This window comes from Leucoraja erinacea, chromosome 10 (genome assembly GCF_028641065.1).
Source record: "Leucoraja erinacea ecotype New England chromosome 10, Leri_hhj_1, whole genome shotgun sequence".
NCBI classification, from domain to species: domain Eukaryota; kingdom Metazoa; phylum Chordata; class Chondrichthyes; order Rajiformes; family Rajidae; genus Leucoraja; species Leucoraja erinaceus.
Window position 1 is genome coordinate 55,666,897 of NC_073386.1, and position 12,649 is coordinate 55,679,545.

General features: G+C 41.4%; 1 protein-coding gene across 1 annotated transcript in view; it reads right to left on the reverse strand.

The window, feature by feature from the left end:
* LOC129700662 (fibronectin type III domain-containing protein 7-like) overlaps window positions 1-12,649 on the reverse strand; it is a 30,177-nt gene that overhangs the window by 1,894 nt on the left and 15,634 nt on the right. Inside the window, exons 6-8 of the mRNA XM_055641242.1 lie at window positions 6,271-6,525; window positions 5,406-5,666; window positions 1,728-1,988 (exon numbers count right to left, since the gene is read on the reverse strand). Coding sequence (XP_055497217.1) covers window positions 1,728-1,988; window positions 5,406-5,666; window positions 6,271-6,525 — 777 coding nt within the window. The remainder of the gene's footprint in view (window positions 1-1,727; window positions 1,989-5,405; window positions 5,667-6,270; window positions 6,526-12,649) is intronic.

Sequence of the window (12,649 nt, forward strand, 5' to 3'; positions counted from 1 at the left end):
TAGCCTGGAAGAAGTATTTGTGGCATCAGAGATTCCAACTCTTCTCAGAGTATTTTAAAGTTCCCAAATCCGTCAGGTGAAGAATTGATTTTCATCTCAGTAGTGAATGCCTTACTCCATATTCCTTATTCCAAGAAAAATATGCAAATTCCCGATACATCAACAAAGTGAAACATTGCCTCAGCCACAATCCTGTCAGCCTTGTGTAATGAAAATTGTTACAGATTCCATGAAGACAGAATTAATCTGGTCAATTCGGCTGACATGTGCCAGATACAATATGGATTAATGTGAGGCAACATTTACAATAAGGATTGACGGCTTACAGCTAATGATGTGCTGGTTATTCAACACTTACTGTAAAACACACAGATAGACACAGAAAGCTGGAGTAACTCAACGGGACAATCAGCATTTCTGAAGCGAAGGAAAGAGTGATGATTTGGGTCGAGACTTTTCTTCAGACTCTTCTCGACATGAAACATCACCCATTCCTTTGCTCCAGAGATGCTGCCTGTCCCACTGAGTTACTCCAGCTTTTTGTGTCTACCTTCAGTTTAAACCAGCAGCTGCAATTCCTTCTTACACTTGAACACAAATGCTGGAGTAATTCAGGGAACGTCAGGGGGGTCTCTGGAGGACGTGGATATTGACACTTTTTGCCTTCTGCCGTCCAGCCAACCTGATATCCACACGAGTATATATCCCTCCAATACCAAGAGCTCTCATCTTCTTTAGCAGCCTCACTTGTGGCATCTTATCAAAGGCTTTCTGAAAATCCAGGTAAACAATATCCACAATACTCTGAGAATTCCAACAGTTTCATCGGGCATGATCTCCCTGTCACAAAACCATGCTGACTTCGGCCCATTTTATCATGTGTTTCTTAGTACTCAGAAACCTCATCCTTTATACTGGACTCTAAAATCTTACCAATTGAGGGATTATGCCTTTTCAGAGGGCAGTTGAGAATGAACCAAACAAACCTGAGAGAGTAAGGTTGGCAGGTTCCTACCCTCAAAGGGCATTAGTAACCAGATTTATTTTGCCAAAAAAAGGATAAAAATAACACAATATATTTATTCTGCTTTTATTCCATGACTTGAATTTAAGTTCAGTGCTGTGGCACAACGGTGGAGTTGCAGCCTTACAGCGCCAGGGACCCAGGTTTGATCCTGACTACAGGTGCTGTCGGTACGAAGTTTGTATGTTCTCCCTGTGACCATGTGGGCTTTCTCCAGGTGCTCTGGTTTCCTCCCACACTCCAAAGACGTGCATGTTTCTTGTTTAATTGGCTTTTGTAAATTGTCCCTAGTGTGTAAGATAGAACTAGTGCACGGGTGCTTGTTGGTCAGCATGGACTCGGTCGACCACTTCAATCAATCAATCAATCAATCAATCAATCAATCAATCAATCAATCAATCAATCAATCAACCTTTATTGTCATCTTGCAAGCAACAAGTACAGTGCAAAATGAAAAGACGTTTCCCAGTGAATAGCGGAGCATCGCACTTCCACTTCCACCTTTAACTAAACTGAATTCCCAAGCTGTTTCATTGAAATTCAAACCCACTGTATCTCCAAAATCAGTGGATACGCTTCCAAATATCAATTTCAGCAATTTAACCACCATCATGCTCTGTGAACGTATTGAAGTAACATAAGGGTGCATGTAAATGATAAACTCTTATACTTCTGGATAGCATGCCATGAAATAATGAGTTACCTGTCTGAATTTCAGTTGAAGAACTCACAGAGTGGTTACAAGTCCTGTCCGATGCTACAACATGTACAGAATATAACTGGCCACAGAGTAACGCGGGTGTTCTACAGGATGTTTCTGATGTGCTGCACGAGACATTGTTCCCATCAGCACCTTCCACAACGGCAGTGTACCACAGTGCTCCTTTAGTGTAGTCCCACATTACCAATGCTGTATTGACGTTGCAGTCCAGTTGTGCTTTGACATTATGAGGATCACAAGCGACTGAAAATAAAATTGAGAGTTAAATTGGATGGCAGGCAGTCGGACCAACCGTAAGTGAGTAAAGAAATAGATGAATGAGGTTATGAAAAGTCAATAATTCTCAGAAATAAAATATATATTGAAGAATGATTCAATAACAGAGGAATTTGGAATATAAAAGCAAAGAAGATACTGAGTGTACATAAATTACAGGATCTGCCATAACTGGAGTGTTGTATCCATTTCAAGATTAAAGAAGGTTTACAAGGTCCAGGAGAAGATGCAGAAGTTACTGAAGTAATATCCAGGGTGAGGGAATTCAGTTCTATGGAGATGCTGGAGAGGAAAATATGGTTCTCCGTAGGACAGTGAAAGTCAAGTGGAATGCATTTGAATGATTTTGCTTGAATAAAGACATTTGGGTTTGTAGGTTAATAAGCCTCTATAAATTGTCCCTAATGCGTAGTGGAATAACATGGAACTAGTGCAAATGGATGATCAATGGTCCGTCTGGACTTGGTGGGTGTGAAGGGCCTGTTTCCATGAAGTATCTCTAAACTAACTAAACTAAATAAGGTAAATTTCTTCTGGGAGGAGGATGACAAACAGAGAATGGATACATTTGAAAAATGGCACAGAAGTGGATATGAATTCAGTTGAATCTTTACCCCATGAGAGTGAGGTAAGGCCGTGAGTGGAAGTTGAAGAAAGTTCTATGGTAAGTTTTTCGAGCGAATTAGTTAAATAATTTAAGGGCAGTAAGGTATTATAACATTAATCTGCAGTATTCACCGAGCAAGATGTAGCAATGTTACAACATTTTGAGATTTAAAAAATCAAGTCTGCAATTTATCCCATCAGATAAAACATAACAATAAGTTTAATTTGACACATAATTCACTTTCATATCTCAAGTAATAAAAAAGTTATGGCCATTTTCATACCCGGAAATTAGCATCTTGTTCCCTATTGATTTTCTATGGACATAACAAAAAAGCTGTGATTGAGGACAGTCAAAAGCCCATAACCTTCTTAAAAATTAAGAGAGCTGAATGAAATTTTCAGTTATCATAGATTGAACCATTCTGAAACAAATATAAAATAATCTTACTTGGAGGACCTGAAATTAAAGCATATAATTAGTTAGTTACCCAATTGTAGCTAATTTCAAACTTCAATTACTAGATCTAAACATCAATTTCTTAATAAATGATTAACATTTTTAAATAGCCTAAGTGTCCAAATAATATTCACAAATAATTCACAATAAAACATGATTTTTAAATCTCATTTACATCAATTTATAGGCCAAATGGAAGGAATTTAGTGTTCAATTGCAGTAAATTAAAGTCAATTTTAAATCGGCTTTCTAGTGGGTTCCTGTGAACGCGCTGGTTTAGAACATTCACATTGCAGTGGATTTGTGCCCTCAAATGCCCAGAAAAATACTGCAGGATATAATGGGGCCAAAATGAACTATTCGCTTTAGAAAACTTTATATACAGGGTTCTTAAGAAGCCCCTTTTAATGTAAAAATAAGGTACATACCTTTAATTGTTTGCTTTATAAAACCCTGGGGCTGCGAGAGGTTGCGGGTTGAGAGAGTGATTTTTAAACTACTATAACTATTATACAAGGCCATAAAAACTAATAATACCTTTTCCGATGGGGTCTTTCAGCGATTTTCCATTAATGATTTACTAGGCTGAACATTTTCGATTGCAACAGCCTAGTAAAAATCGCGTTTTAAACCCGCCCCCTCTAAACAGCGCCAAAATCACACACACGGGGCTGGGACAGATTCTCAATGATGATTCAGGTAGGTTTTGTAACATACCTCCAATATGTTGCAAAAGATGAAATAGCGACACATTTGGATAGCAGTAGCAGGATCAGTCGGAGTTATCATGGATTTACGAAGGGGAAATCATACTTGACTAATCTTCTGGAATTTTTTGTGGATGTAACTTGGAAAATGGACAAGGGCGAGCTAGTGGATGTAGTGTACCTGGACTTTTAGAAAGCATTTGATAAGGTCGCACATAGGAGATTAGTGGGCAAAATTACAGCACATGGTATTGGGGGTAGGATGCTGACCTGGATAGAAAATTGGTTGGCAGAGGAAACAAAGAGTAGGGGTTAAAGAATCCCTTTTGGAATGGCAGGCGTTGACTAGTGGCTCGGTGCTGGCACAGCAACAATTTACAATATACAATAATGATCTAGATGAAAGGATTAAAAGTAACATTAGCAAATTTGCAGATGACACAAAGCTGGGTGGCAGTGTGAACTGTGATAAGGATGCTATAAGGATGCAGGGTGATTGGATAGGTTGGGTGAGTGGGCAGATGTACGGCAGATGCAGTTTAATGTGGCTAAATGTGAGGTTATCCACTTTGGTAGCAAACACAGGAAGGCAGATTATTATCTAAATGGTGTCAAATTGGGAAAAGGGGAAGTACAACGGGATCTGGGGGTCCTTGTTCATCAGTCATTGAAAGTAAGCATGCAGGTACAGCAGGCAGTGAAGAAAGCGAATGGCATGTTGGCCTTCATAAGAGGAGTTGAGTATAGGAGCAAAGAGGTCCTTCCGTAATTGTACTGGGCTCTAGTGAGACCACACCTGGAGTATTGTGTGTAGGTTTTGTCTGCAAATTTGAGGAAGGACATTCTTGCTATTGAGGGAGTGCAGCGAAGGTTTACAAGGTTAATTCCCGGGATGGCGGGACTGTCATATGCTGATAGAATGGAGCGGCTGAGCTTGTACACTCTGGAGTTTAGAAGGATGAGAGGATATCTTATTGAAACATATAAGATTGTTAAGGGTTTGGACACACTAGAGGCAGGAAACATGTTCCCGATGTTAGGGGAATCCAGAACCAGGGGCCACAGCTTAAGTATTAGGGGTAAGCCATTTAGAACGGAGATGGGGAAACACTTTTTCTCACAGAGAGTGGTTAGTCTGTGGAATTCTCTGCCTGAGAAGGCAGTGGAGGCCGGTTCTCTGGATGCTTTCAAGAGAGAGTTAGATAGAGCTCTTAAAGATGGGGAAAAGGCAGGAACGGGATACAGATTGTGGATGATCAGCCATGATCAAATTGAATGATGGTGCTGGCTCGAAGGGCTGAATGGCCTACTCCTGCACCTATTGTGTATTGTACATAAAAGAATGTTTAATAATATCAAGAAACAACTTATTTGAATATAGCTAATGAAGCTGTTTCTCAAACAGTCACCGTGTATAACATTGCTTCATCAGCTTCATCCCACCAGAAAGATATTGTATTCAATTCACAATTCAGCTCAGCTGTGAGATTCTCAGGAATGCAGGGTGCTATTTAAAAAATGTCAATTAATAACAATTCTCTTGCTGACTGTAAATACTGTATACACATTGTCATAATATAAAAATAATTTCCTTGCTGGGATATTATTTACCAGTTTGTATTTGTACAGAAGTAGTTGAAATGCCGTGCCGGCTGTAACTCAGAGTTGTTACGGTTATGTTATAGGATTGTCCACAGTGTAAATCCAGCATTTCATAGCGTGTTTCTGTGGTGTTGTCTGAGTGTATGTGCCCATCACTTCCTTCAGCTGTTACATCGTACGAGATCGCCCCATCAGTTCTTCCCCAAGATACCACCACTCTATTGGAGGTACAATCCACATTGGTGATAATTTCATCTGGGGCACAAGGGGCTGTAGAAAAGGAAATATAAACGTTAACATCTATGGCCCAGACAGGCAGCTCTGGAAGGTTAGATCTCATGGGATGTAGGGAGAGCGAGCAAACTGGATACAGAATTGGCTTCATGGAAGGAAGCAGAGGGTGGTAGTAGGAAGGTGTTTTTGGACTGGAGGCCTGTGATGATCACTGTGCCTCACGGTTCAGTGCTGTGCCCTTTGCTCTTTGCTGTTTATATCAGCGATTAGGATGAGAATGTACACGGCAGGATTAGTAAGTTTATATATGACACTAAAGAGGCTGGTATTGTAGATAGTGAAGATTGGTGTTAACAATTACAACATGCTGGACAAGTGGGCTGAGGAATGGCTAACAGAGTTTAATGCAGATATATGCAGGGGCTGCACAGTGGATTTGTGGGAGTGCTTCTATATCACAGCGACAAAAGACAATTCAATAGCTGGTTATGAGACCTCAGAGTATTGAACTGAGCTGCACAGTTTACTATAACTTCTATGTTAACCACACTTCAGACACAATCGCTCATTTGTGCAGTATCTTAAGCTATCCTTCAAAGAAGAAAGATATTACTGAAGATACGTTCTCTTTCTGTGTTACCTGTATAAATTTCATAACTGGAGCCTTGGAGACTGCTGCAGGTTTCACCAAATGCGAGGACGGAGATGATGTACGTTTGGCTGCAGTGAAGATCTGGGATTAGACAGTTTGTGTCGGACGTGGTACAAGTGGCCGTGTGTCCATCGCTGCCCTCTGCTGTTGCAGTGTACCACACTGTGAGGTTACTCAACTCCCATGTTACAAAGGCAGTGACGGCAACACTATCAGCATGTACGTTCTGAGGGGGACAAGGGGCTTGGAGAGGAAGAAAGAGAAACAAGAGATCATGAAAGGTCTGAAGAAGAGTCTCGACCCGAAACGTCACCCATTCCTTCTCTCCAGAGATGCTGCCTGTCCTGCTGAGTTACTCCAGCTTTTTGTGTCTGTCTTTGGTTTAAACCAGCATCTGCAGTTCCTTCCTATACAGATCATGAATCAGTGATAACACTGTGGCATTTCAGTGGCGAATGCAGGATATTGGGCAGGAGCAGGAACTCAGCTCCGTGATCTAGGTGGATGTTGTCTATATTTATAAACTATACCAGTTTATATATGAATGTTACCTGTGTCTTGGATGAATTTCTCTTTACATTTGGATTCATAAATATCTATTGTTCAGATTTATGATCATTTTAATTAATCTAGCCTCAAAACAAGTAAGTGTACCCTGGAGGAGTTTTGGGAACTGAGTTTCGAGAATGCTACAAAAGGCAGCAAAATCAGGAAGGCAAAATGGGGATAGGAGATAGCTCTGACAGATTAGGTGAAGGATAATCGCAAGAGGTATTATAAGTACTTTTGGGGGAAACGTGTAACCAGATAGTGAATGGGGCCCATCAGGAATCAAAGCGATCAATTCTGTGTGGAGCAACAGGAGATGGGCAAGGTCCTCAATGAGTATTTCTCCTCTGTTTTGAACACGGAGAAAGACATTAGAATTGGAGAAATTGGGGCAGTCAATGGAAGTGTTTTGACCGTCAATGTTACGGTCGTGGAATTTGAAGATCTTAACGAGTGTAAAGGTGGACAAATCTCCCGGGCCTGATCAGATATATCCGTGGACACTGTGGGAAGCCAGAGAGGAAATTTGCAGGTGCCCTGCCTGAGATTTATGAGTCATCATTAAATACGAGCGAGGTGCTGGAAGACAGGATGGTGGCAAATGTTGTGCCTCTATTTGAGAAGGGCTGCAGGGAAAAGCCTGGGAACTATAGGCCAGTGAGTCTAACATCTGATAGATCTGCCATGATTGACCAGCGGGGGAGACATGATGGGCCGAATGGTCTAATTCTGCTCCTAGAATTTATGAACTTATGAGATGTTGGGCAGTTTAAGACTTTATTCCTTGGAGCACAAGTGGCTGAGGGGGTGATGTTTTATGGGTGTATAATATCAGGAGGGGAGGCGGATAGATAGGTTAAATACACAGAATCGTTTTCCAAGGGTAGGATAGTCAAGTGGTTTAAATGAGAGGGGGAAGAGTTAATAGGAATCTGAAGGGCAACCGTTTCACACAAAGGTGGTGGGTAATGGAATGAGCTACTGGAGGAAGTAGCTGAGGCAGGAACATTTTAAAGGAATTTGAAAAAGTACTAAAGTTTTGAGGAATGTGGACCCTGGTAGAGCTGCTGCCTCACAGCGCCAGAGACTTGGGTTCCATCCCGACCTCAGGAATTGTTTGTGTGGAGTTTGCATGTTCTTCCTGTGACAGCATGGGCTTTTCCCTGAGTGCTCCGGTTTCCGCCTACATAATAAAAACATGTGGGACTCAGGTTAATAGGCCTCTGCAATAAATTGCCTGTAGTATGTAGGTAGTGGATGGAAGAGTTGGATGACATAGAACTAATGTGAACAGTTGATCGATAGTCAGTATGTGCCGAAGGGCCTGTTTCTATTCTGTATCTCTAAAGTAAACTAAAATAAACTAATGTAAACTAACCTAAATTAAAGTAAATGAAACTAACTCTAAATTTAAGGAGGTTCCCCATTATCCAGGACACCAAGACCACTGGCAATCACTGAAAATCAAATCACCTGCAGATGTTGTAACTTCCTCCTGTCAGAATTTTCAAAAATTACTGTTTTACCTGTTTCAGTTTCATAAACGGAGGTGTTTACACTCTGACAGTAACTGTCCATCGCTGTTACAGTTAGTGAGTACGTTTGACTACAGTGCAGGTCCATGAAATGACAGCTTGTTCCCGTTGTGTTACACAGTGAAATGTGTCCATCTTGTCCTTCTGCTGTTGTAATGTACCACATCGCCCCATCACTCTCCTCCCAGGCCACTGATGTACTCTTGGTGTCACAGTTCAGACTGGTGGAGATGTCCTCTGGTGCACAAGGTGCTGAAAAGTACAGAAACCGCAAACTGGCCGTGATAAGGGACGGAATGTATTTAGATTCAAGCTTCAAGATTCAAGAGATTCAAGAGAGTTTATTGTCATTTGACCCTGATGGACAATGGCATTCTTGCTTTGCTTCAGCACAACAGAACATAGTAGGCATTGACTACAAAACAGATCAGTGTGCCCATATACCATTATATAAATATATACACAGATGAATAAATAAACTGATCAAGTGCAAATAACAGATAATGGGCTATTAATGTTCAGAGTATTGTCCAAGCCAAGTTTAATAGCCTGATGACTGTGGGGAAGTAGCTATTCCTGAACCTGGTCGTTACAGTCTTCAGGCTCCTGTACTCAATGTTACTTTATAACATTCTAATACTCAATGTTACTTTATCTATATATTACTAAAAGTCTGATCTTGACCGCTTTTGGCCCAGTGTGCTGCGATTCCGCGAGAACGCCGCCAACTACGGCCATCATTTTGGCCACCTCGCTCAGAGCCCACCCCTCTCCGGAGGATTTTTCCCATCGATGAAAAATCAGAGAGAAATTAATGTTTTTTTTTAAATTGCCATTCTCTCTGCTGCCCCTGCTGGTGGGAGGGGGGAGGGACTATAAACCCCAGATGTGGTTTGCCTCACTCAGTCTCTGCAAGATGGAGGAAGCCTGAGGGTCATGTCTCTCTGAGCTGTGAATAACACTGAACACATGCCTATTCAACTGTGAGTGCCCTTAATGTGGTTCTAAAATGCTTGCAAAAAGTGTCTATTGTTTCGAAAATGGTTGCAAAAAGTGTCTCTATTGGTTCTAAAATGCTTGCAAAAAGTGTCTTTTTCGGTTCTAAAATGGTTGCAAAAAGTGTCTATTGGTTCTAAAATGCTTGCAAAAGGTGTCTCTATTGGTTTTAAAATGCTTGCAAAAAGTGTCTCTATTGGTTTTAAAATGCTTGCAAAAAGTGTCTCTATTGGTTCTAAAATGGTTGCAAAAAGGTCTATATTTGTTTCCAACATGCTTGCAAAAAGTGTCTATTGGTTCTAAAATGCTTGCAAAATGTGTCTCTTTTGGTTCTAAAATGCTTGCAAAAAGTGTCTCTATTGGTTCTAAGGCTTGCAAAAAGTGTCTATTGGTTCTAAAATGCCTGTAAAAATGGCTATTTGCTGTTGTTGTAGTGGTAACTGCTTTGAAAGGCTGCACTACAAATAAAATGGCTGTTGGTGGTGGTGGTGGTAACTGCTTTTAAATGGCTGCACTGGGAAATAAATGGCTGTTGTTTGTGGTGGTATCTGCTTTGAAAGGCTGCATTGCAAAAAAAAGGCTGTTGTTGGTGGAGGTAACTGCTTTAAAAGTGTCTATTGGTTCTAATATGCTTGTAAAAAGGGTGTCTATTGGTTCTAAAATGCTTGCAAAAAGTATCTATTGGTTCTAAAATGCTTGCAAAAAGTGTCTCTTTTGGTTCTAAAATGTTTGCAAAAAGTGTCTCTATTGGTTCTAAAATGGTTCCATAAAGCGGTTCCATAAAGTGTCTCTATTGGTTCTAAAATGGTTCCATAAAGTGGCTCTATTGGTTCTAAAATGCTTGCAGAATTTGTCTTTTGGTTCTAAAATGCTTGCAGAAAGTGGCTCTATTAGTTCTAAAGCTTGCAAAAAGTGGCTATTGGTTCTAAAATGCCTGTAAAAAATGTCTATTGACTGTTGTTGTGGTGGTAACTGCTTTGAAAGGCTGTACAGCAAATACAAATGGCTGTTATTGGTGGTGGTAACCGCTTTGAAAGGCTGCTGAACTGCAAAAAAAATGGCTATTGTTGGTGGAAACTTGACAACTTCCTGTTTGCACGAATATTGATTTTAGATAAAACGTTACCACTTACAGCTGTGATTTTTGACAATCTTACTCAGTTCCTCGCCACTCATCAGGTGCAGAGGATTCTTCCCATCAATTAAAAATAAAAGTGGTGTTAGTGTTAAAACATTTTTTTGAGAATCTCTCTACTGTCAATCATGCCATGAAGGCCATGCCCCTTCCAGTTGGAGAGGGAGGGATAATAAAACCCATAAGTGTGGGTGTGGCTTAATCTCTGCAAGATGGGGGAGAGGGAGGTCACGACTGTCTGAGCTGTGAATCAACTGAACACACTGAATGTCTACTGAACTGTGTGTGGTGTTTTGTGTGGTTTTACAGTGGTTTTATGGTGGTTTCACCCTGATTGAAATGGTATGAAACTGTATTTGAATGTGGTTGGCTTGCACCCTGCTTGAAATGGCATGAAACTGCACTTGAATTTGGTGGCCTTGCACCCTGCTTGAAATGGCATGAAACTGCACTAGCATTTGGTGGCCTTGCACCCTGCTTGAAATGGCATGAAACTGCACTTGAATTTGGTGGCCTTGCACCCTGCTTGAAGTGGCATGAAACTGCACTTGAATTTGGTGGCCTTGCACCCTGCTTGAAGTGGCATGAAACTGCACTTGCATTCGGTGGCCTTGCACCCTGCTTGAAGTGGTATGAAACTGCACTTGCATTCGGTGGCCTTGGACCTAGCTTGAAGTGGTCGGAAACTGCACCTGAATTTGGTGGCCTTGCACCCTGCTTGAAATGGTAGGAATCTGCATTTGAATTTGGTTGCCTTCCACCCTGCTTGAAGTGGAATTTCAAAGAATGGCCATGAGTCAACTGTTAGTCCACCAGCCATTAGTGAGCTGCCAGCACATCAGGCTTGAGTGACTGAGCTGCCATCTCAAGAGTCCATTTGGCCCACAATGTCCATATTAACCAGTACCTTCAGCCCACAGTACCCATACTGCATCGGGGGACCAGCCCTCCCGTGTGAACATGGAACCCAACGGGTCCCACTTAGTCTAGTAACATTATAAATGTTACTTTAGAATAACGTTTATAGCATATAAACTTTAGGGTTTGTTCTATAAACAAAATCCCTTCCTATGCATGTAGATAAAGTTATCATTGGGTGTACAAGATACCACTGGAATCTTGAGCAAAAAACAAACTGCTGAAGGTACTCAGTAGGTCAGGAAACATTTGTGATGAGAAATGAACAGGCGACACACTTTGGGTTGGGACCCTTCTTCAAAACTGGAAGGAAATGGACAGACCTCCTGAAACATTGTCGAGTCTTTTCCATCCACAGATGCTGCCTGACCCATTCAGCTCCACCAGCAGTTAGTCTTTTGCTCAAATTACTACTGAGAATATGCTGTCTTAATATTAAGTCTATCCATTCCAGACAAGAGACTTACCAGTGTGGAATACAAACTGAGGGCTTTGTGAGTTGTCACACACACCGTCCCATGCTGTCAGAGTTACATTGTACCCCTGTCCACATTGTAGGTTAGTTATCGGACATTCCCTATTATCCGTCACACAGGAAACTGTGTGCCCATCACTTCCTTCTGCTGTGGCAGAGTAAGACACTGCACCTTTAGTGTGGCTCCACAGCACTGAGGCATCGTTTGTGTCACAGTCCAACTGGACATGGACATTCTGTGGGATGCACGAGGCTGAAAAAACAAAGAGAAGAGATGAAGAGCATTATTTCATCAGCGTTTGGTGGACTTGGTCAGTCAAGGAATCTTTTCCTGATATTTATCTGTTTATTCCTATTATTGCCGTGGACTTACGGAGTGTCTTATCTTCAAGCGAATGTAGTTTTAGAAGAACAGTGTTTTAGCCAGTGCAGAATTTGATGTTAGTAATCTGATAGAGAAACGAGTGATTCAGGAGATTGTACTGCTCTGCATTTACCTGTTCTCATTGTGATGGAAGGACTTTCAGTACTGTCACAGGTGTCATCAATCGCATAAACTGAGAGGGTGTAGGTCTCTCCACAGTGCAGGTCGGTGATATCACATAGTGTATCATTGGCACTGCATTGCTGCACGTTGCTCCCTTCTGCAGTAGCCACGTATGATATTGCACCTTCACTGAACTCCCAGGAGACCGACATATGTCCAGCATCACAGTCCATGTGAGCGTCAACATTCTGGGGCACACACACGGTACTGCA